Below are 20,738 nucleotides of genomic sequence, written 5' to 3'. Positions count from 1 at the left end.
TTGTTTTCTTTTAAAGATCGATGATATTTATTTGCAAAGTATTTGAAATAGGAGATGTGGATAAGGTATGGGTACTAGTTTCATGTAATCTACTCATTGAATAAATATTTGTCTCGTACCGTTTATATACGTGCGAGATATTCATTATTAGGTATTCACATATTTTTTTATCCATGTTACCAATAAGTATTTATAAAAAAAATTAAAATATTTAACAACGATCTTAACCATAAATTCAAATAAAATATAAAAGATAACATTCATAAAGTTCAAATAAAATCTAAATAACTTCATTTAAATATAGTGTTGAGTAATAATTTACAAATTAAAATTAATTGATAAAAAATAACTCATTCAAAATTAATATATTAATAATTTAATTATATTTTTTTAATTTAAATTAAATTGATACAAATATTCAAATATATAAATATTATGATACTCGTACCCACATTATTAATATATAATTATAAAATATATCCGTAATTATTAGTTGTAGGTATTTTATAACATTCTTTTCTCATCCATTACTAATTTTATTTGTAGGTACTGTGTCAGTGTAGATTATTTTTACATCCCTGCTCTTAAGATGATGTGATGGTAGGTAATACAACGTATACATGTATTATTGGCAACCGTGTTTGTAACGTTTACTTTCTCATGCCCAATTAGATGCTATCATAACACAAAACAAAGTTATGTTTCCACATTTCTTATAGCCTAAGATATGTGATCAAATAAAATCATTGTACAAATGCCAAATGAAACTCTCCACAAATGTTAAATTTGAAACTAATCTTTTTATAAATAATAATTCTATCTCTTTAAATGTTAAAACAAACATTTCATAACGTCAATACAATATGTTAAAATTAATTAATGTTCTATATATAACTGAGGTTTTAGAGTTAGGAAGTTGAATTAAACTAATGAAATATATGCAGATATTTTCCGAAAAGTGGAGGATCCCACAGCAAAAATACATGTAAAGAAAAAGATATTTTAAGTCTTTACTATTTCAAAAAAAAAAAAGTATTTACTATACTTTTCATCCGTTGAGTGGATAACAACGTCAGCACGACCCGTTTCGCCGACACACCGTCGTATCATTAAGACAATTTAATTGGAACATATAAAGTGTTAACTATATAATCAAGTATTTTAAGTTAATAACAACGAAAATTAATAAAATTAATCTTTAATAAACCTAAATTTCATAATGCAAACCTTCTGTAATAATAAGACATGGCAGCGTCTTTTAGAAAATATTATCAATATACCAGATTTTCATTAGTTATGAAAAATTTTCTCCTATTTATTTATCAAGACAAAACATAAAGACTCATACAATATTAAATAATGATTTAATTAAATTCTTTATTATATATTAATAACACCGGATCATTTAAGTGATTGATAAAGTAATTGGTCACTTTAATTTTAAATAAAGTGAAAATAATAAAAAACGTAGACAATCAAAATCCTTTTCCCCATTGATTACGCGGTTTCGCAATCTCTGCTTTGTCTTCCGCTTCTCTCTTCTCTTTCTCTTTCACTTTCTTTCTTTCTGTTACAAATCACAGGTCACAAAGTTAAACAAACATACGCACGCTGCATTGATTTGATCACACTGCACACAAAAAAACACAACGCACCACTTCATCCACTAACACAAGACAACAAATCCTCCGTCCCCTTCGCACGCTGTTCCACCCTCTGTCTCCATCACACTCAGGTAACCTTAAAACTCAATCCCACAAAAATAAAAATCTGAAATTTGATCTGAATTTCGCTTCCGCAAAGCGAATCAAGCACCCATTATGGCATCGAGCACAATCCGTAAGGCGATTGGTGTGGTGAAGGACCAAACCAGCATCAGCATAGCCAAAGTCGCCGGTAATTTGGCCCCTGACCTCGAAGTCTTGGTCGTCAAAGCCACGAGCCATGAAGAGGTTCCTGCTGATGACAAGTACATCAGAGAAATCCTCACTTTGACATCGCATTCCAGAGGCTACATCAGTGCTTCTCTGATCACCATTTCCAAGAGGCTTACAAAGACTCGTGATTGGATTGTGGCTGTTAAGGCTCTCATGCTTGTTCATAGACTCCTGGTGGATGGCCACCCCGCGTTTGAGGAGGAGATCGTGCATGCCACTCGCCGAGGGACCAGGATTCTCAACATGTCCGATTTCAGAGACGAGGCGCATTCTAGTTCTTGGGATCACGCGGGGTTCGTGAGGCTTTACGCGTTGTATCTTGACGAGAAGGTTGAGTTTGTGGCGTATCGGAGGAAGCTCAGAGGCGGTGTTGAATCTGAGGAGTTCAGGGAAGAGAGAGAGGAGGAGAGTAATAAGAGGAGTGAGGTTACTCCTGTGAGGGAAATGAGAGCTGAGAGGGTTTTGGAAAGGTTGAAGCATTTGCTGCGGATGCTTGATCGTGTCTTGGGCTGTAGGCCTAGTGGTGCTGCCAAGAACAACAGGTTGGTGCTAGTTGCGCTTTACCAGGTAGTGAGGGATAGTTTTAAGTTGTATATTGAGGTTTGTGATGTTTTGGGGGTGTTGTTGGATCGGTTCACGGAGATGGAGTATGTGCATTGTGTGAAGGCTTTTGATTCTTATGTGGGTGCTGCCAAGATGATGGATGAGTTGGTGGGGTTCTATGGTTGGTGTAAGGATATGGGGATCGCAAGGTCTTCCGAGTACCCTGAAGTGCAGAAGATCACTGACAAGCTTCTGGGGACACTGGAGGGTTTCTTGAAGGAGATGAGTAACAGGCAAAAGAGCCCGGAGAGGAAATTAGAGATGAAGGTAATAATAACTGTGAATGAGTCAGAGGCAGAGGCAGAGGCAAATATGAATGAGGTGAAGGCTCTTCCAGCACCGGAAAGTGAGAGTTTTAGACCTGGAGAAGCCCCTTCAGTTGCACAGCCGAATAAGGTGGTTGGTTCTGAAAAGGAGACAAGTGATCTGGTGGATCTCAGGGATGATGGGGTTTCAGCTGAGGAGCAAGGGAATAAGCTGGCTTTGGCATTGTTCTCTGGGGGTGCAACGGTGAGGGGTGAAGGTTCCTGGGAGGCGTTTCCTTCAAATGAGGAATCGGAAGTGAAATCTGCATGGGAAACAGCAGCTGCTGAAGTTGGTAAAGCAGATTGGGAAGTGGCATTGGTGGAGAACGGTAGCATGTTGTCAAAGCAGAAGGGTGAATTGGGAGGGGGGTTTGATCCGTTGTTACTGAACGGGATGTATGATCAAGGGGCAGTGAGGCAACACGTTAGCACTAGTGAGCTAAGTGGCGGCAGTGCTAGTAGCGTGGCACTGCCTGGACTCGGGAAGAGGGGCACTCCAATTCTGGCTTTGCCTGCACCGGATGGAACAGTTCAAGTTGTGGGAGCGCAGGATCCGTTTGCAGCATCGTTGTCGGTGCCGCCACCTTCATACGTGCAAATCGCAGACATGGAGAGGAAGCAGCAGTTGTTTGTGCAGGAGCAACAGGTGTGGAAGCAATATGGGGTGGATGGGATGCAAGGGCAAGTGGGTTTGACTAGAGTTGGTGGTGGTGCTCCTTCTGGTTACTATGCCACTGCACCGCAACCTATGATGCCTTATGGAATGCCTCAATTTGGTGGAGGCTATTATTACCAAGCACCCTTTTATTGAATTCGTGTGAGGGAGGGATTGTTTTGTGCGATGGACACAGGGCCTTCGAACTCTATTTTTCTTCTGTCTTTGCGTTCGGGATAACATATATGTTGAAAAACTATTGGAAGAGTTACATACTCGCTCGCCATGTTATAAAGAATATGTTGTATAATCAAATATTTAAATCCATATATATATATATATATATATATATATATATATATATATATATATATATATATATATATATATATATATATATATATATATCTTTACTGGTTCTTCTCTACCTGCCATGTAATTTTGACACGGCCAATGAGATGTTATTCTCGTAGCATATATAATGTGCGACAATGTCACTACCTAAACACGTTTCTAAACAATGGCGGTGGCTCACATAAAAATGGACCCACCTACCTACCTGATACCTGCGTCTACTTATAGCACAACCAAGGTTGGGTGGTGAGATTAAATATCGAAGGAGTAGAGTAGATTTTGTTTTAGCTTCCATTAACATTATAAAATTTAAATTTCTTTATTTATTTTATTTTATTTATTACTTCAATATTTTATTTTAATTATTTATTTGGATGTTAAATTGTACAAACTAAAACTCTTGCAATAGCATATATATACTTTATCCTTTTGACGACAAAAAGGTATATTATACGAAAAGGCAGCATAACGTTGGTAGCATATTACCGTCGGTAAGCAAAATAAATGAGAGAAGCACTTAAACTCATCAAACACCGTAAAAAATCGAGTATAACAATTAATTAACACAATAGAATTAACATACTATTTTCACGTTGCATGCAGATACAGATGCAACCCTTCTCCTATGAATCAAATCAAATACAAATACAATTTAATGATTTGATGCCTACAAAATTTTATATATAAGAGCTAAAAGGGGTCAATTACCCCATGTAATTGCAACTTTTAAGTAAACAGTTCAGGTAAATCATTTTAACTGCAATTAATAACAAGGGGCTCTGGTATCCGCCTCCCTCCAAGACTCCTTGTCGCTCTATGCCATCCCTCTCGCAATTATACACACTTTTTACAACAACATAGGCAATAACATCCATCCTTTGACACAAAAAATGCAGGCTTCAGGTGGTACTGGAATGGGAATCAGCCCAATACTTCTTTTCATGGCAAGAGTTGATCAATTCAATAATTTTTCCATGAATGTAAGTGAGAAAATCGAATTCATTTCATAAAGCACTCAATTTTGGTAGCTCCTCCAACACTTAGTCAGCGAAAGGCTGCGAATCCATGCATAGATGCACCAATTTTCTTTGATATTGTCCAAAATATTCATCAACTGCAATGACATCTTCATTCTTTGGATCTAAAGCACGCAAGTTTAGTAGCTCATCATTGACCGATGAACTTGATTCTTCGTCAGCAAGGTTAGAAACTATTTCTGCATGTGTTTCACGGCATGCAAGGATAAACATTGCAGCTGTGTCAGGCAGCTGAGCCTCACGAAGAGCAGCCAAAGCCTCTTGCAGTGCACCAGCAGCAACGTACAAAATTAGGGCCCTGCATCGGGTCATTTGAGATCAAAAACAGAAAAGTCCAGCAAGAAGATAAAATTTATAGAAAGGAAAGCGCTGGTACCTCCAGATATTATGTTCAGTGTGCAGGACGTGTCCAGCCCATCTTTGCAACACCCTGAAAGAATAACAAAACGTAGGGAAGATCTTCTAGTCATGATGGTATTCAATTGAAATGTTATTTTTAATACGAATGGGGGAGTCGGCAACCACTGGAAAGTAAAAGTTAAATTTTTTGTAAAATTCAAAATGGTTCTAGAAATTAGACAACAGAATACTTAGAGATGTGATATCATAAATACTAATGCAAAATTTATCCATTAATAATTTTGTCATTTAGCCTGTGGATTGGAGGTTATTCAGTCAGTTAATGTGAACAAAAATTATGTTATCAAGAACAAGTAAGAACCTTGCATAATCTGACCCCTTCAAGTGCTTAGCGGCCAAGGTTGCAGCATCAGTCCAGCACCCAGCATCTTGTAGCTGCATAAGATATGGCATTGCATTTCTCTTAGAAAATCAAGCCCATTATAGAGATAACCAGACTATTAATTTTTAATTTGCAAAAGCTAACTAAGTATTCATTGAATTTTCCAAAAAATCCAGAATTTCTAATTAAGCTCTATTTTCAGAAAGCTTCCTCGGTTGAACTTGCATAATAAGAGTTTATTTTTGAAGTTCATAGATCTATTTTGTTGTATTTTTCATAAAATGAAAATCCTTTCTTGACAAAAGATTCAGTTTTTTATTTTTTATTTCCTATCATGTGTCTACAGGCACAAGATAGAAAACCCCTTAATTAATGTTGGAACCATGCTTAGCAGATCCTGCAGCAAAGAAAGTTGGCATCTGCAGATTTCAGTCGTTAATGTGATCCATCAACTTTGAAAAGCATCCATTAAGATATCATAAACAAACATTATATGATTTTCCATAAATTATTGATATTAAAAGAGAATGCAGTGCAAGGAAGTCTGTAACATTCAAATTTTAACAGTTTAACCATTTGTTGTCTTGAATATTTTACACTGAATTCAGACAGATGTGCTACTGAGTAGAGGATATAGTACACACAGAAAAGGAACTACCTTACCTAAGATGTTTAACTTCTTAACACTAAAATTCAGCAGCCACTCTTTCCCATATATATATATATATATATATATATATATATTGGTTAAATATGTTTTTGATCATTTAACTTTTAATGAAAAATGTATTTTGTCTCTCTTGAAAACTTTGATCCAATTTAGTCCCAATTTTAGAAATGTATGAATTTAGTTCTCAGAATGTAACAATGTTAAAAATGCATCTACAAATGTCAATTAAATTTATTTATTTTAATGAATTACATTGAAATTTTTTTCAAAAGTTATTCTTCTTCCTCCACGTCTCAACTCCACGATTTCCCTTCTCCATTGCCATTGATCATCTTTTCTTATCACCTAGGCACAATCATCACAACTCCATCTTTACACAACACTCAGGATATGATCTTGCTCCATCATTTATTCACTACACCCTCAGCGCCCTCCATTCCAACAACTTCCATAGAACAAAATACCATAAGAGAAAAACCCTTTGGGGGAGGCGCAACAACATAGGACCTATGGAAGCAGGAGTCCACACGAGGGAAGAGGAGAAAAACCCTTTGGGGTTTTCTATTCTGTGAGAAGACGAACCTCTTTGAATTTCCTTTTTTCAAAATCTTTTTTTATTGAATTCATTCAAAAAAAAGTTGATTGACATGTGGATAATGAGGTGTCCAAACATTATATAGTCCATGGTAACGGACTGTTAGACAGCTCAGCAAATTCTTAACACTGTTAAATTTGGAGGACTAACTCCAGACATTTTTAAAATTGGGGAATTAAATTGAACCAAAGTTTTGAAGAGAGATTAATTTTAATTTTCACTACAAGTTAAGGGACCGAAAACATATTTAACCTAATCTATTTTTAATGATAGATAAAATTATATATCATGAATCTGGTTATTATCTAAATGGAAAAATTAAATTTTCCTAACTAAACTTGCCCTTGAAAATCACCAAAAAGTAATACCATCAAGCAACCAGGCTCCTGTTTACAAGTTGGTAAAATTTCCAAACTGAAACCAGCTTAGAGACCTTTTAAATTATGTGTATCCGTTTGATGGTAAATTTAATAAAGCAGGGAAAGTAAACAAAAAATATTGTGAATGCAGCCTGACCTGAGAACATGCTTCTTGATATCGTCCAACAGCGCATAGAAGATGCGTGCCAGAGAGTGACCTGTCAGCCCTCACCATGTTGGCTGCAACAACCTAAAAAATACATCAGATGTTATGATACACTGAATATATCAACTATATTCTTGGATGCCTAAACACATGTATGCCACAGTTATACTCACCTTCACAGCAAGTTCATGAAGAGACCTTGAAACAGCAGAAGAGAGAGCAACAGCACGAAGAGCGTTGACATAGAAGTAAGAGCTCTCTGGAGGTGTAGAAAGTGACAAACTAACTGCAGCTTCTAGATTTCCAACAGACACAAGCCTGCGAGCACCAAAAAATAAGTATTATAATTAGAGTATAATCTCATTGAAAATAGCAAAAGAAAAGAAACTTCACTGGTTTCTATCACAGCATTATCTTTTCTGTTTGAACAACACACCACTTTGTGAAGTGAAGGACCACAAATACAATATCTTGGATATTATAATATCAAATTATGCAGTCCTAAAAAACCGAAGGATTTGGACTACAACTAAAATACTTTCTAACATTATGTCACACTAAGACATATGTTGACACTCCCAACAAATCAATAAAAAGAAATGATGAATTTACTCACTCATGAATACGTTTCTGAATAGCCTCTTCACCTTCTAATTTTTCATGCCAGGAAATTCGATCACTAGCAGTTTTCCACAGCTCTTCTCTGTCAAAAGCCATTAACCGTAGTTGTCCTCGACTCTGCTAACCAGAAAGCTACAGTCAGGTAAAGAATCTGGCACTCAACTTTAACAGCAACTTCAAAAATTGGAATGTGGGGCACTACAACATATATCACCGGATAGAAACTTAAAGGAAACTGTAAGACATCATACCAATACATCTCTCCCTGTTTCTTCTGTCGGTTTTCCTTTTGGTGATATCCGAGAGTGCACAGATGTCCCATTACCAACATCAGAGATAGGTGCCGCTGTGGAATTTTTTGGTGGATGCTTTCTCAATAACTTGTTCATGAAATGTTTAAGTGCACGAGGCAACTGTAGCCAAAACAGAGCTTCTGAGGATTCACCAAATATAGTAGCTGCAAAAGCAAACTTTGCAGCACAACCTTTATCCACAATACTTGCATAGAACTTTGCTCTCTCATCGTCAAGAATGCAACCTTCAGAAATGGACATATTGGTAGCTTTTTAAAACACCAAAAGTATACAAATGGCAAACGGAATAATTATCATTATTAAGAGATATATACCTTCTTTTCTATATGGTTCCAATATTTTCAAAAGCATCTCCGGCACCACTGAGTCGCCAAGAGGTGGAATGTTGATCATGTATGTGCGAAGATCCCCTGTAGATGTAGGAGTTCCTGGAAGTGAGTGAGGCCTCTTTTCTATGGTCGTACTACAAGTATTAAACCAAGAAGGTTTAACACCCAATTGTAAGATCATGCGCAACGCCTGTAGCAACATTAATACATATTAAAATGTAGTACTATAAAAAAATCACAAAGAGCTGATGACCAATGCAATCGTAATTTGTACAAAACTAATAAAATTTGTACAAGTATTGCAAGAACGAGTAAAAGAAAACCCATTTGAGTGAATTATACAGACAGACTAAACAGGGATTATGGTTAACTTAAGTTCAAGGGAAGTGGAATATGAAATTCAAATTTGTTTTTTCCAGTAAGAGATTTTGTTGATCTTAAATGAAAACAGATATCATATTGCCATGACATGAGAAATTCAAAAGGATTCACACTATATGAAATCATTTCCATTTCATTCTTTAATATTTTCATGCTACTTCTCATATCCATCATTGACATGAAATCCGGTGTTCACAATATTTTTGTCTATAAAATGCAGACATTCACTGTTGGAGTTGGGTATAGAACTTTCGTAGCAAAGAAAAAATATTTTAGTCCATTATGTAGAATCACTAAATTTAGTTACGATCACTACCAGGGCATGTGGTGAAGGAAGTAGTATGGGACAACATATAGGCATTGACCGGAATCTCTCCTTTGTATTTCTGATGTGGAGTGCATAACCGGATCGTTTATCATTTCTGCATGAAAAGACGTGTAATTCACAGTCAGTCCGTTTTTAAAACCCCTGAAATTGGGACAACTATTATTAGCTCTCATCTAGATGATGTCGAATACTTGGTGATTCATTCACCTCGAAAAGAATACTAAAACTTCAAAAGGTTAGAAATATAATGAACTAAATGTCTCTTACTGTTGCACTGCATGTGAACACAAATATGTTCAACATTGCACGCACAGAGGACGGATACCAGGCTATATATTTAAAATGGAGGATAAGATTGGATTAACTGAAATAAAATTATCCATCCATGGGTGATTATATGACTTAGATTAACTCCTCTCTCCCTCACCTGTCGTGCCATTACAAGATATGTCCCCCTATATAGTCAAAAACATAGATGGATAGATTGAATACAGACAGATTTAAATACAACAATTAGGTGGCATCACGTCATTTATCTGAACACAGTTTTGATCAAGACATTTAAACGTCAAGATGAACGATTTCATAATTGCTAAAAATTAGTCCAGGTCACTAGAACACCATTACGACCACCAATCATATGTTTATATTGATGATAGTAATAATAAAAACAATAATAGCAGTAATAACAATAATACAAAAAAAATCATTTTTTTATTAGTGATTTGTGGCACTTACGCATTAATTTCAACAAGACGAAAGCTACCATCTGCTCCAGCAATGCACAATACCAGAGGATCATTCTTATCAGTTCGCAAGGGCAACCAATCAAGTTCCAATACAAGGGTTCCAGGAAATTGGGGTTGCAAAAGTGAATTGGCTAAGGGGTCTGGCGAATCCTGCAAAAAAGCATGTTGAGTTTTATGATCAAACAATTACAATATATGTTCCCAGCATTCCAAAAAGGGAAAATTTCTTTCCGACCTTTACTTGTTCTGCCCCAAAAAAGATTAATGAAAAATGAAAACCAGCAAGCTTTTTGGCCCTAATAAATTATTAGACTTTGCTCGAGTCCTTAATAAAATTTCTACTTTGTTTTTTCTACCTAGATCATATTACATGGCACTTTAAATAATGAAAGAAAGTGATTCAGATAAAAATTTTGGGAACAACAAAAATATTTGCTATTTTATCAAAAACTAAAAACATATTTAAACCACATAATAATATTAAGTTTATCAGTATTCAACCCCGCGTAAAAACCAATGTTACATAAAAATTAACCAAAGCTATGAAAATGTTCATAAGCATAAGCTGTACAAATATATAAGCCAAATATAACATGAAAGAAAAATTAAGTTACATCAATGATCCATAAAAACAAATAAAAACGTGAACTCCCATCTTACCAAATCAAATACAGAAAAAGTATTATCATAAAAAAGAACAGCAATTCGCCCCCGACTCTGGTCCCCGGGAACAAAAGGTGAAAATTTGATTCGCCGGATTCCTTCTCTGTGAGTGTTGAATGAAGAAGAATGTCCAGTCACCACATCCCACCATCTTATGCTCCCTGTTCTGTCTCCCATGACCTGTAAAACTAAATTGGTTAAAATCATCATTCAATATATAGCAAAACTGAATTAAATAGATATATAGAGAATGAATTCTGAAGTAACGATGCATACCACATGAGGCAAGCGGTAGGCCATTGCTGTTATCAATCCCTCCGATGATACAAATGAAGAAGCGGGCCATTTTGGTCTGTAGAAAATTTACTTAATCAGAGAACGCGAGCATAAAGGAAGGATTGCATATCTATCAATCCCAGAAACAGGCATACCAGCCAGCTCTTAAACGCTATAGCAGCATAGCAAAACCGGGTTGTCACTATTTTACTATTATAACTTATAATACAACAATTTATACTATAATACAAACAGTCAAAAAGAAAAACCCTAAATTAAAGAAAATTATGATAAATAATAAGTCATGTCACAATTTACACTCTCAATGACCATCAACCTAAGAACAAAGTAACAAACTAAAAGAACTGATAAACTAAGTTAAATATAATAGAAAAGAAACACAAGAAAATTGATAAAATTACCAAAATATTAGTTGGAAAAGAAGAAAAAACTGAACACAGTAAAAAATGGGTCTGTGAAGTGTGAAGGAAAAAGGGTCGTCAAAATAGAGGTAACTAGTTGTAAGAATGGCCAAGGAAGAAGGGTTTCAAATTCTACAAGTTTTTAAAGCAAGAAAGTACTAGGCTACCCCAAAAAACTTATTGACATTGTTTCATGGGTAAAAATGGGTTTTCAAAACTTTTATATAAGTGGCTGCACTTTAGTGTGCAAAAAGCAACTTTTGCCTCCATAATGGCTGTATTGAAAATCACTTTGCTCTTTGAATCCTGTAGCAGCCTAGGCCCCCTTGACTTCGCTACCCCACTATAGCACACTAATGACTACTATTCTGAAGTGAAGAAAAAGCACTACAAATTAATAGATTATAACAGAGACCAACTACTAATAAGTAATAGCTGCCAAAAAGAATGACAAAACAAAGAAACTTATCTGTGCTTTGATGATGATTAAATAATGATCAATGCATATTAAATGGCCCCATATATCATTTAAAGCGACACCATTGCAGTAATAAACTTTTTTTCATCATTGAATAAGTTCACACCTGAAATCACGAATTCTTCGACCTTGCACTTCAAAAACTCCAAGTGCCCCATTCACCAAAGCAAATGCAAAACTTTCAGACGTTTCATCGTGAGATCCCTCAGTACTTGAACCCTCTGCTTAAGGAAATCAACATCACTCATAACTCATAAGCTATTTTAATCATGCGCAAAAAATAAAGGAATCGTTAATTCTATATTAGCAGCTATGCTAATAATATCTAGGAACTTCAAGCAAACAACTTACTTGAATCAGAAGAGGAAGTTTTGGAAACGTTAGGTGCTTCATCTGATGTTCCAGATGCTTGATCTTTAGAAGGACGTGGGACTGTTGGAAGAGTCCATTCCAGTACAGTAAATGGAAGAGCTAATGATCTAAGCTACATAGATAGAGCAAGCATTATAAATATCCAGATAGAGAACATGTAGTGTCACCGAAAATAAATAACTATTCTACAGATAAAGAAAAAAGGAAAATGTAGAATTTGGAAGACTCCAAATTAACCTTCCTAATTAAAAAGGAAAACACTATGTAAAGCAGGGCTTTGAAATAAAGAAAAAAAAATGAAGTCATCATTCATGAAAACAGGAAATTAATTCGTGATAACCAAGTTCTACGTGCATTCATAACAAGAATATTAGGAGGAAAATGTAGATATGCAAGAAGGTATTTAGATCTGCAGGAATATTACCAATGTTCTACTTCAAATTTAGGAATCCTAATTATTGTGTTATATGCAGTCAAATTCTGAAAATAACTCTCATTTGTTTTTGCGTTCCTCAGTAGTTTTTCCATTCTATGGAATACTTTGTTTGTCTTTTAGCAGTGAATAGGTTTGCACCAAGGATCTTCAGAAGTTCCATAGAGTTAATTTTAAGAGGTTTTGGAAATAATACAGATGATAAAGGGCGTTGGCAAAGTTCTCAATTTGTAGATTTTTGGTGTATCTGGTAGGAAAGAAATGCTAGATTTTTTATTTGGGGATTGTTGCCTATCAAGTTCATTTGAGTGTTACTTAGCTTCTTGGTGGTTGCTAATGGTCTTTCTAGGGAAGGGGTCTTTTGTAGATCTTTAATGAGATTAATGAGCTGTTTTACATGTTTTGTGATTTAGTCATCCTCTTTCTTGACATAGTTATCATAATTTATTACTTCTAGCTTTTGTTATCTCTCCCTTCCTTCTTAATAAATTTTCCCTTTATATATCAAGGGGAAAAAAACAATTCCAGTAAAAGACAGGAAAAAAGGTGCCATACAACAGTCAAGGAAAACTTAGAAAAAGAAGGGGAGAATGATGGTGGCAAAAGCAGGTTAGAAGAGAGAAAAAGCCCAGGGACTTCAAGTACATAAACCAACTTACCATGATGGGATTTTTAGTCATTGCCCAAACTTCCACAGGTGCATCACGAAACAAAATTAGAAGATACCTGAAATATTATGGATATCCAACTATTGAGAGCCATTATGTAATCACAAATCTATATATTAATACAGGGTGGAAAAAGATAACAAATCCAGGATGGAAAGGACATATAAACATTTAGTACAAGAGTTTGATAAAATTGAACTAATACTTCTGGCATAGATCCCACCTTCAAAAAGAGGGAGGGTGGGAGGAACTTGTTTCTTTTGCTATTGTTAGATATATTGTGTTTCATGTTAATTAGGGAAACATTGGTCTATTGTTTATTATGGAAACATAGACATTGTTTGATATTGGTAAATATTGTTGATATTGTTTGTAACAAATATCTTCTATTTACCATATTTATGTTTCGTTGTCATATATACTTGTATCACTCTTTATTATAAATATATTCACCTTATGGTGAACACAAGGGAGATTAATCCTATACAGTTTTTCTCGATATTTAACAGCTATCAAATAGAACTTTTAGCATATTTGATGGATAGAAAATCTTCACAAACCAGTTACTATCAATCAGAATGTTGGATGTGAAAAACAAAAAGGACATAAATGAAGCAAATCTTTTCTTAAAAAATTTAGACACCAAAACTGTTCTCTAACACCAACAAAGATATCAGCATTTGAGCAACAAAAGATAAGTTCTGAGTCAGTCCCAACAGCCCCATCAACAGCAAGGATTACAACATTCTGTAGGACACCATTTTGCACAATCAGCGAGGGACGTGTAACATATACTAACATCTCAAAGGTGAGATACACGAACGAAGCATATATTATGCCTCAACAAAGTATGATTCCATATAAACTCTATCGTTTATTAAGTAACTAAATTCCATATTCCTAGTACAAAGTTGTCAATATTATTATTACAAGATATAAAATAGAAACAGAAAAGCATGCAAGCAAAAGAAGATTCAGAAACTAAACAGAAAAGTAAATAATAATAACAAAATTGTAGCTTCCAGATTCACCTTCCAGATGAAGATGTTCTCAAAGCTCTAATAGGTGTGCGTTCTGGCTTTTGCATAACTCGGAACATCTTGTTAAGGCCGCTTCGAAGGCAGGTAACAACTAACTTGTTAATATATCCTCCAGACTTTTCATTAGCCTGAGTCCAAAAGAATATGCATAACAATTGGACAACAACCAAAAAAATCTCCATGAAATTCTAAATTGAAGGAGGCATTAAGCAGTAAGATCTAAACATAATTACAAAAAAAAAACAAACTGCAATTGAAAGAATGAAACTATGCAGGAATTAACATAAAGAAAAACTTGTTCAGACAAGTACTGAATTTATACCATAGTATAAGAAAATGAAACCAGCCTGGAATTTCCCAACCATCGTAGTCCCCTAACAGTACCATTATGAACTGATAAACTTGAAGCAACAGCATTGGCTGCAACATCAACAACATCTATTGTCCCACTCTGGGTTCCCAAAGCAACCAGGGGAACAGCTGCTGCTGGATAATTTCCTCCACCTTCACATAACGTTAGTCACTAATCAACACAGGAAACATGTATATATAGTAACCACTATATTTAAAGTTTCAAACAAATTTACAAATTGGTGGGAAGATAAACTAACGGGCCAGGGTAGCTGTAAGAGAAGGGGTAGGTACTGCCAGCATAGTCACTGTTGAGGAAAGAAGCTGAAGCTGTCCAACTAAGCCAATCTGCATTAGAAAATAAGTAAGAAAAAAGTGAAGCCTAGCAGAATCAGTCAACTTAAGAAATTGAAACCAAAACAGGAAATCCAAATAGGTGTTATTTCGCATTTAGATGCTGTTTATCAGCAAATAAAAGTCAGGATTCAGATTATCACATGAAACGTTAGTCATAAGTCAAGTAATAAGAACTCCAACCATAGGTTTGGAAGATGTGACCCTAATATCGTCCTCTCGAAAAGATTCCATTGGTGGTGAAATTTTACTTCCATGCAGGATAAATGATGCAGGAACTTAATTACAATTTGACCAAATAATATATTTTGCATCTTTCTATAGCTTCTTTATTTTCTTGGGAGACAGAGTACAATGGGAAGAATGGTTATGCACCAAGATTAATGTTTACAGTGTGTCCCACTCGGTGCAGAAATTGATTTCTCTTCAATTAGATGCAAAATTGAAGGTACTGTACCATTGTTCACTGATTTCATTATAGAACTGTAATTGCCTATCATGTTTGATGTACTTCTCAGTGGTAGCCAAACTTGATCCAGAATAGTTGCCCTAGAATACAATAAGTTGAAATTTTGGAGATAACCATAAAAACAAGGATATCCTAGGAATTGAATTCATAACTGAGACTGTAATTTTGTAATAAGACTTTCTTTTATTGTACTAAAAATTAAAAGTACTTGTTGTACTCAACTGATTATTTATCCATAATTATATAAAAAGAAAACATATATATAAAATATAACTTTTTCCGACCATATTCTTGCATTATTGTTTCTTGTATGTATCAATATTTGATAATTTATACATACATTATTTAACACAGCTCATAATAAATGTCTACTACACTTCCACTTTTTTTAGCATTTTTTGCATGCATATGATATGTAAATAAAAATATATCTAAGGCATGGTGCAGCTATTATAGCCCGTTGTGACACCTAATTTGACTAACACCGGACTTGCACCAATTCAATTCAGATGCACACCGACAATTAGCTCACCCAGCCCCACTCAGCCCTTCACAAACTGGGCCACCAGCCCAAGTTTTAAAAATAGTTACTTCACAATCACAATAATTATATAACAACAAAACAACTACATAAAACATAACTTTTTCTAGCATATTCTTGCATTATTGTTTCCCATATGTATCAACATTTGATAACTGTTAGATATATGGTTTTATGTTAATTAGGAAAACATAAAGGAAAAATAGACATTGTTAGATATTGGTAGATATTGTTGATATTATCGTTGATATTGTTTATAACAATATCTTCTATTTACCATATTTATGTTTGGTTGCCATATATACTTATATCACTCTTTACTAAAAATACATCCACCCTATGTATGTTTTAGACACAAGGGAGATCAACCCTATACAATTTTTCTCAATATGTAACAATAATTAATACATGCTTAATTTAATACAGCCCATAACAAATGTCTCCTATTGTGCTGCTATTATAGTCCATCGGAACACCTATTTGACTATATAGTGTAGGTAACTTCAAATTACCTAAAATAACCCCAATATTTCTCAAAAGGAGTGTAAAGTCAACAGTTGGTGTATAAGTGTTGTTGAACCGGCCTTACATTATTTATCCTCCAATTGAAAAGAAAACTCAATCTCGAGCTTCTATTGTTATCAGAAATCTTCCAGCCCATATATAGTAGGCGGTAGGAATGTTTGAAGAACTTGAATTTCTTTCCAGCTTTGTTCCCCAGATTCATCAACATCAATGCTTGACAGATTTGCTTGATCAAATGTTAAATGATATTTAAGTATAATAGAATCAAATGATCAAACCTAGAAAATCACAACTATTGCATTACCATATTTTATGTTCAAAAAACCGTGGGTCATAAAAGTTACTTCTTGATCTACTCCAGGAGCTGATTAAACTCAAAAAAAGAACTACTTCTTTCTCCACAAAGTTAGATAGACTACCTCCAAGGATATCGTCAGGGAAGCTATGGTCGACTGGTGGAGATATCTAATTTCACACATTATCCCCCGTTGTTTGATCAGTATCCTTATAGAAAATACACCACCTAAAACCTCCAGCCACCTTATGCCATTTTAGTAGCAGATCCAACATCATCAAAGGGGTTTCAATATATCCATCTTCAATTTTATTTTTCATGGTTTGAATGCAGAAACAGCTATTGCACATGCAAGAATAAGGCTGCAAATTATATTCAGTTATCCTCCATACCTTCACATTCTAAAGAGCCTTCAGCATCCGCTAGCTTTTCTTATTTGTTTTACATACCACCATTCAAAACACCAGAAGAATTTTGTGCACCTTCTGGGACTGACATATGGACTCCCACATATTCCCATTGCTTCAAACTATGTATTTAATGTAAGAAATTTTATATAGTACATTGTTGAGAATAAAAAAAAATAGGGTTTGAGATTAATTTCCCTTGTGTATAAATCACACATAGGGTAATCTATTTATAGTAGAGTACAATTAAAAAGAGTAACTGAAAATAAATAGAGTAAATAAAAGATATTGTTTAATATCTTAATAATATCAATCAATATATAAACAATATCTAACATACATCATCACTCCTCTAATTCAGCTCTATATCATCAACTAGATATGGCTCTTGCAGTAGTACACAAACTCCAACCGAGACACAAGGAAAATTAGAGAGAGAAGGAAAGGTGTATAGCAAGTAGAATAAAATAAGTTATCCTCCTCAGAAAGACTTCTCATCAGTGTAAGAAGGGAATCCTATATGAAGGTTCCCTTGAAAGAGTAATTGTCTGAGCAACAAAGAATAGCCATAAAAACTTTTCCATCCCATAAAAGTGTAAAGCTAATGAGGAATGTAAAATACATGCATTTTACCTTGTCCAAACAAAATTGTTCCATTACAAATCTTTCGAAGTTGCAGTAGATGTATCATTATATTATAATACTAAACAGCCTAATACGCTTACCTAAAAATTATCATTATAAACATTCATAAGAATATATCAAGAATCAATATAAATTTTGGCTGATCCCCTTTTTGTCCAGAATAACAAAGTACTTTTGCCGTACTATTATTAACATTTTGAAACTTCAATACTTCATTTCATATTATGAACCACCAATCATCAATGTACCGTACATAACAAAGCAAAGCAAGTTTGTAAGTATGAACTTGCCTTCATTGCAATTTCCTCGTGGTCGGAGCTTGAGCTCTGCAAATGGTTTCTATTGTTGTTGCCACCCTCCCATTGCTTGCCTACATTTAGGTCTCGTCCACCCACAGAAGATGCTGAGGTAGTAGAGTTGGCCCCAGGAAGCGATACTTTATGGTCATCATTGACCAGATCTAGCTTCTTATCATCTTTTTGCGTGTCTGCAAGCCCTTCAGCAGCCAAGAGCCAGTTCCAAATTTTTCCATCATCAGAAATGGAGATCAAATGTATCTTAGAAACAATATTAGACTCATAACAAAAATCAAAAGGATTATCAAAATCCTCGCGAAGGTAAGGAGAACTAGGTACATCAGAATAATCCTTGTCAATATTCTGGAATGTCGAATCTGATTGGCATAAAAGGACAGAGAGTATTGCAGGAGAAGGGACAGAGGTACCGACTGAGGGCATCAACTCTTCCAATGAGTACATAGAATGTGCCTGTTCCCCACTGTGAAAACAAACAGATAAGTGTATCTCTTAGTTTCAGAAAAAAAAAAATGTAACACTACTTTGATGAAGTTAAAAAAGAAAAAAAAGTCGTAAATAAAAAATATCATAAATTTCTTCAAACCCTAATGATGACTATAAATTTGAGGATCACAGACCTCTTATAACAGAGCAAACCCAATATGGTTACTGAAGCAATTCAAAAAAGAAAATAGACATTTAAAAGAAAGTTGATTATATACAGTTGCTTGTAACAATGATTAATAGACTTATTCCAGCCTGAAAACTAAAAGAGCAAATTACAAGTAGAAAAACAATAGGCCTGTAATGCCAATAAAGGAAGCTATCATCGAAATCTCATGATCACCCTTGATCATTTCACTACCTCACTTTCAGATCTCATGGACAGGGAGGAACAGCTTCAAAAAAGGGGAATATCATTACAAATGCCAGCATCTCCATGCAGTTATCTCAAACACGAGGAATAAAGGATTCTTCACACTTACAACAACCAAAGTTAAACAAAAATTTGCAAAACAATATTTGCTATCTAATTTCAAACGAATAGCCAGTATATACGTCTTGACAAAACACGTTTCTGTTACTCTCTTGCTACCACTAACACACACAAACTTACTACTCAGTGTTTTTACCGATTCGTGATTGCACTTACATATATACTCATCCGAGTTCAGAGGAAAGGTAAAATAATTAATTGAAGACGAAAAATGCTCACGTTTTCCTCCTCCACGTGCTGAGCTTGCCATCAAGATGAGCACAGTAGATCCACTCGTTACTCGGATCAGGCAACACGTCCAGAAACTTGCCGCAACCCCGCGGCAACGCGGTGGAAAAAACCACCGTTTCATACTCCAAGTCAAACACAACAAACTCCCTCGGAAACGTGACGAACAGAATGTGCCTCCACTGCTGGGAGAACGCCAATCTCACGATATAGGTAGGAAACGCCGCCGCCGCAGGCGACGGGATGGCAGCGGAGGACGATCCGGATGTAGAGTCTCTCTCGAGCTTAAGAAATTCGCTTGAGTCGGTGGTAATCTGAAGCTCCTTGATGACGATAGCATCATCGGAGTCTCCGATGAGAACGATAGACAGCAGAAAGCCACGGAGTCCGACGGCGCAGATGCGGCGCGAATCGAAGGGATCGCGGCGAACGCAGGAGAAGTACTCGGGAGACGCGTCGTATTTCCAAACGCAGCGTCCGCTGGTGGCGTTGTAGATGGAGAGAGTGGACGGTCCGTTAATAGCAGCGAGAAGGTACGAATCGGGGCGTGTCTGGACCCAACACAGGTCTTGGACTCCTAGTTTAGAGTCGGTGTCGAACCAGAGGATGGCAGCCTTGAGGCGGAAATCAAGGAGCGCAATGCGGCCCTGCCGGTCTCCGGCAGCGAGGAGGAGGTGGTTGGAGGAGGGCTCAGAGGAGAGGAGGTGACGGCTGAGAGGGAGGGGTGACCAGCGGAGGGCGGTGACGAAGGGAGCGGCGGATGCAGGCGGGGGAGGGATGGGGAAGGAGGTGAGTAACTGCATGGAACGGGTGTCGACGATGGAGATGGAGCTGCCGGAGGGGAATGTCAATAGGCCGTGCGGGCTCAGATCTGCGGATCCAAAGTTGTTGCGACTGGGTGGGCCTGGGAGCATTGATTCCCATGACTCTTGCGGCTGGGCAGTTACTGTTGGTGGTGCTCTCGGACTCGCCAGCATAATTCACTTCACTCCACTCCGATTCCGATCCACACCGTGCCACCACCCTCTCCACTATTCTACGCTGAAACGTCTTCTGTTCCGTTTTGGTTTTGCCTTTGATCGCTCGCTTCCGATTTTCGTTGTTTTCCTTCCTGCTAAAGAAATGAATGAAAA

General features: G+C 36.0%; 2 protein-coding genes across 2 annotated transcripts; one reads left to right on the top strand and one right to left on the bottom strand.

Moving 5' to 3' along the window:
* Positions 1 to 1,486: 1,486 nt before the first annotated feature.
* Positions 1,487 to 3,771, top strand: LOC114178571 (putative clathrin assembly protein At2g25430). The gene has a single exon (XM_028064565.1). The coding sequence runs from the start codon at positions 1,821 to 1,823 to the stop codon at positions 3,654 to 3,656; it is 1,836 nt and encodes a 611-aa protein (XP_027920366.1). The 5' UTR covers positions 1,487 to 1,820; the 3' UTR covers positions 3,657 to 3,771.
* Positions 3,772 to 4,380: 609 nt separating this feature from the next.
* Positions 4,381 to 20,738, bottom strand: LOC114176180 (WD repeat-containing protein 11). The gene is made up of 20 exons (XM_028061131.1): positions 19,597 to 20,738; positions 18,375 to 18,861; positions 15,109 to 15,196; positions 14,820 to 15,001; positions 14,489 to 14,625; positions 13,449 to 13,515; positions 12,336 to 12,468; positions 12,091 to 12,205; positions 11,085 to 11,160; positions 10,806 to 10,988; positions 10,135 to 10,295; positions 9,385 to 9,490; positions 8,673 to 8,877; positions 8,296 to 8,582; positions 8,040 to 8,161; positions 7,597 to 7,741; positions 7,415 to 7,507; positions 5,613 to 5,686; positions 5,268 to 5,321; positions 4,381 to 5,189 (listed from the first exon to the last, which is right to left on the bottom strand). The coding sequence occupies exons 1-20, from the start codon at positions 20,580 to 20,582 to the stop codon at positions 4,895 to 4,897; spliced, it is 3,996 nt and encodes a 1,331-aa protein (XP_027916932.1). The 5' UTR covers positions 20,583 to 20,738; the 3' UTR covers positions 4,381 to 4,894.

Source organism: Vigna unguiculata, chromosome 3, assembly GCF_004118075.2.
Source record: "Vigna unguiculata cultivar IT97K-499-35 chromosome 3, ASM411807v1, whole genome shotgun sequence".
NCBI classification, from domain to species: domain Eukaryota; kingdom Viridiplantae; phylum Streptophyta; class Magnoliopsida; order Fabales; family Fabaceae; genus Vigna; species Vigna unguiculata.
This window is presented reverse-complemented; position numbering and strand designations above follow the sequence as displayed.

Coding starts and splice junctions, on each gene's coding strand:
- LOC114176180 (XM_028061131.1), bottom strand. CDS start 20,582: ATGCTGGCGAGTCCGAGAGCACCACCAACAGTAACTGCCCAGCCGCAA. Junction 10,989..11,084: donor CCTACCGCTTGCCTCATGTG/GTATGCATCGTT, acceptor TTAGTTTTACAG/GTCATGGGAGACAGAACAGG. Junction 10,296..10,805: donor CTTTTTCTGTATTTGATTTG/GTAAGATGGGAG, acceptor GCTTTTTTGCAG/GATTCGCCAGACCCCTTAGC.
- LOC114178571 (XM_028064565.1), top strand. CDS start 1,821: ATGGCATCGAGCACAATCCGTAAGGCGATTGGTGTGGTGAAGGACCAA.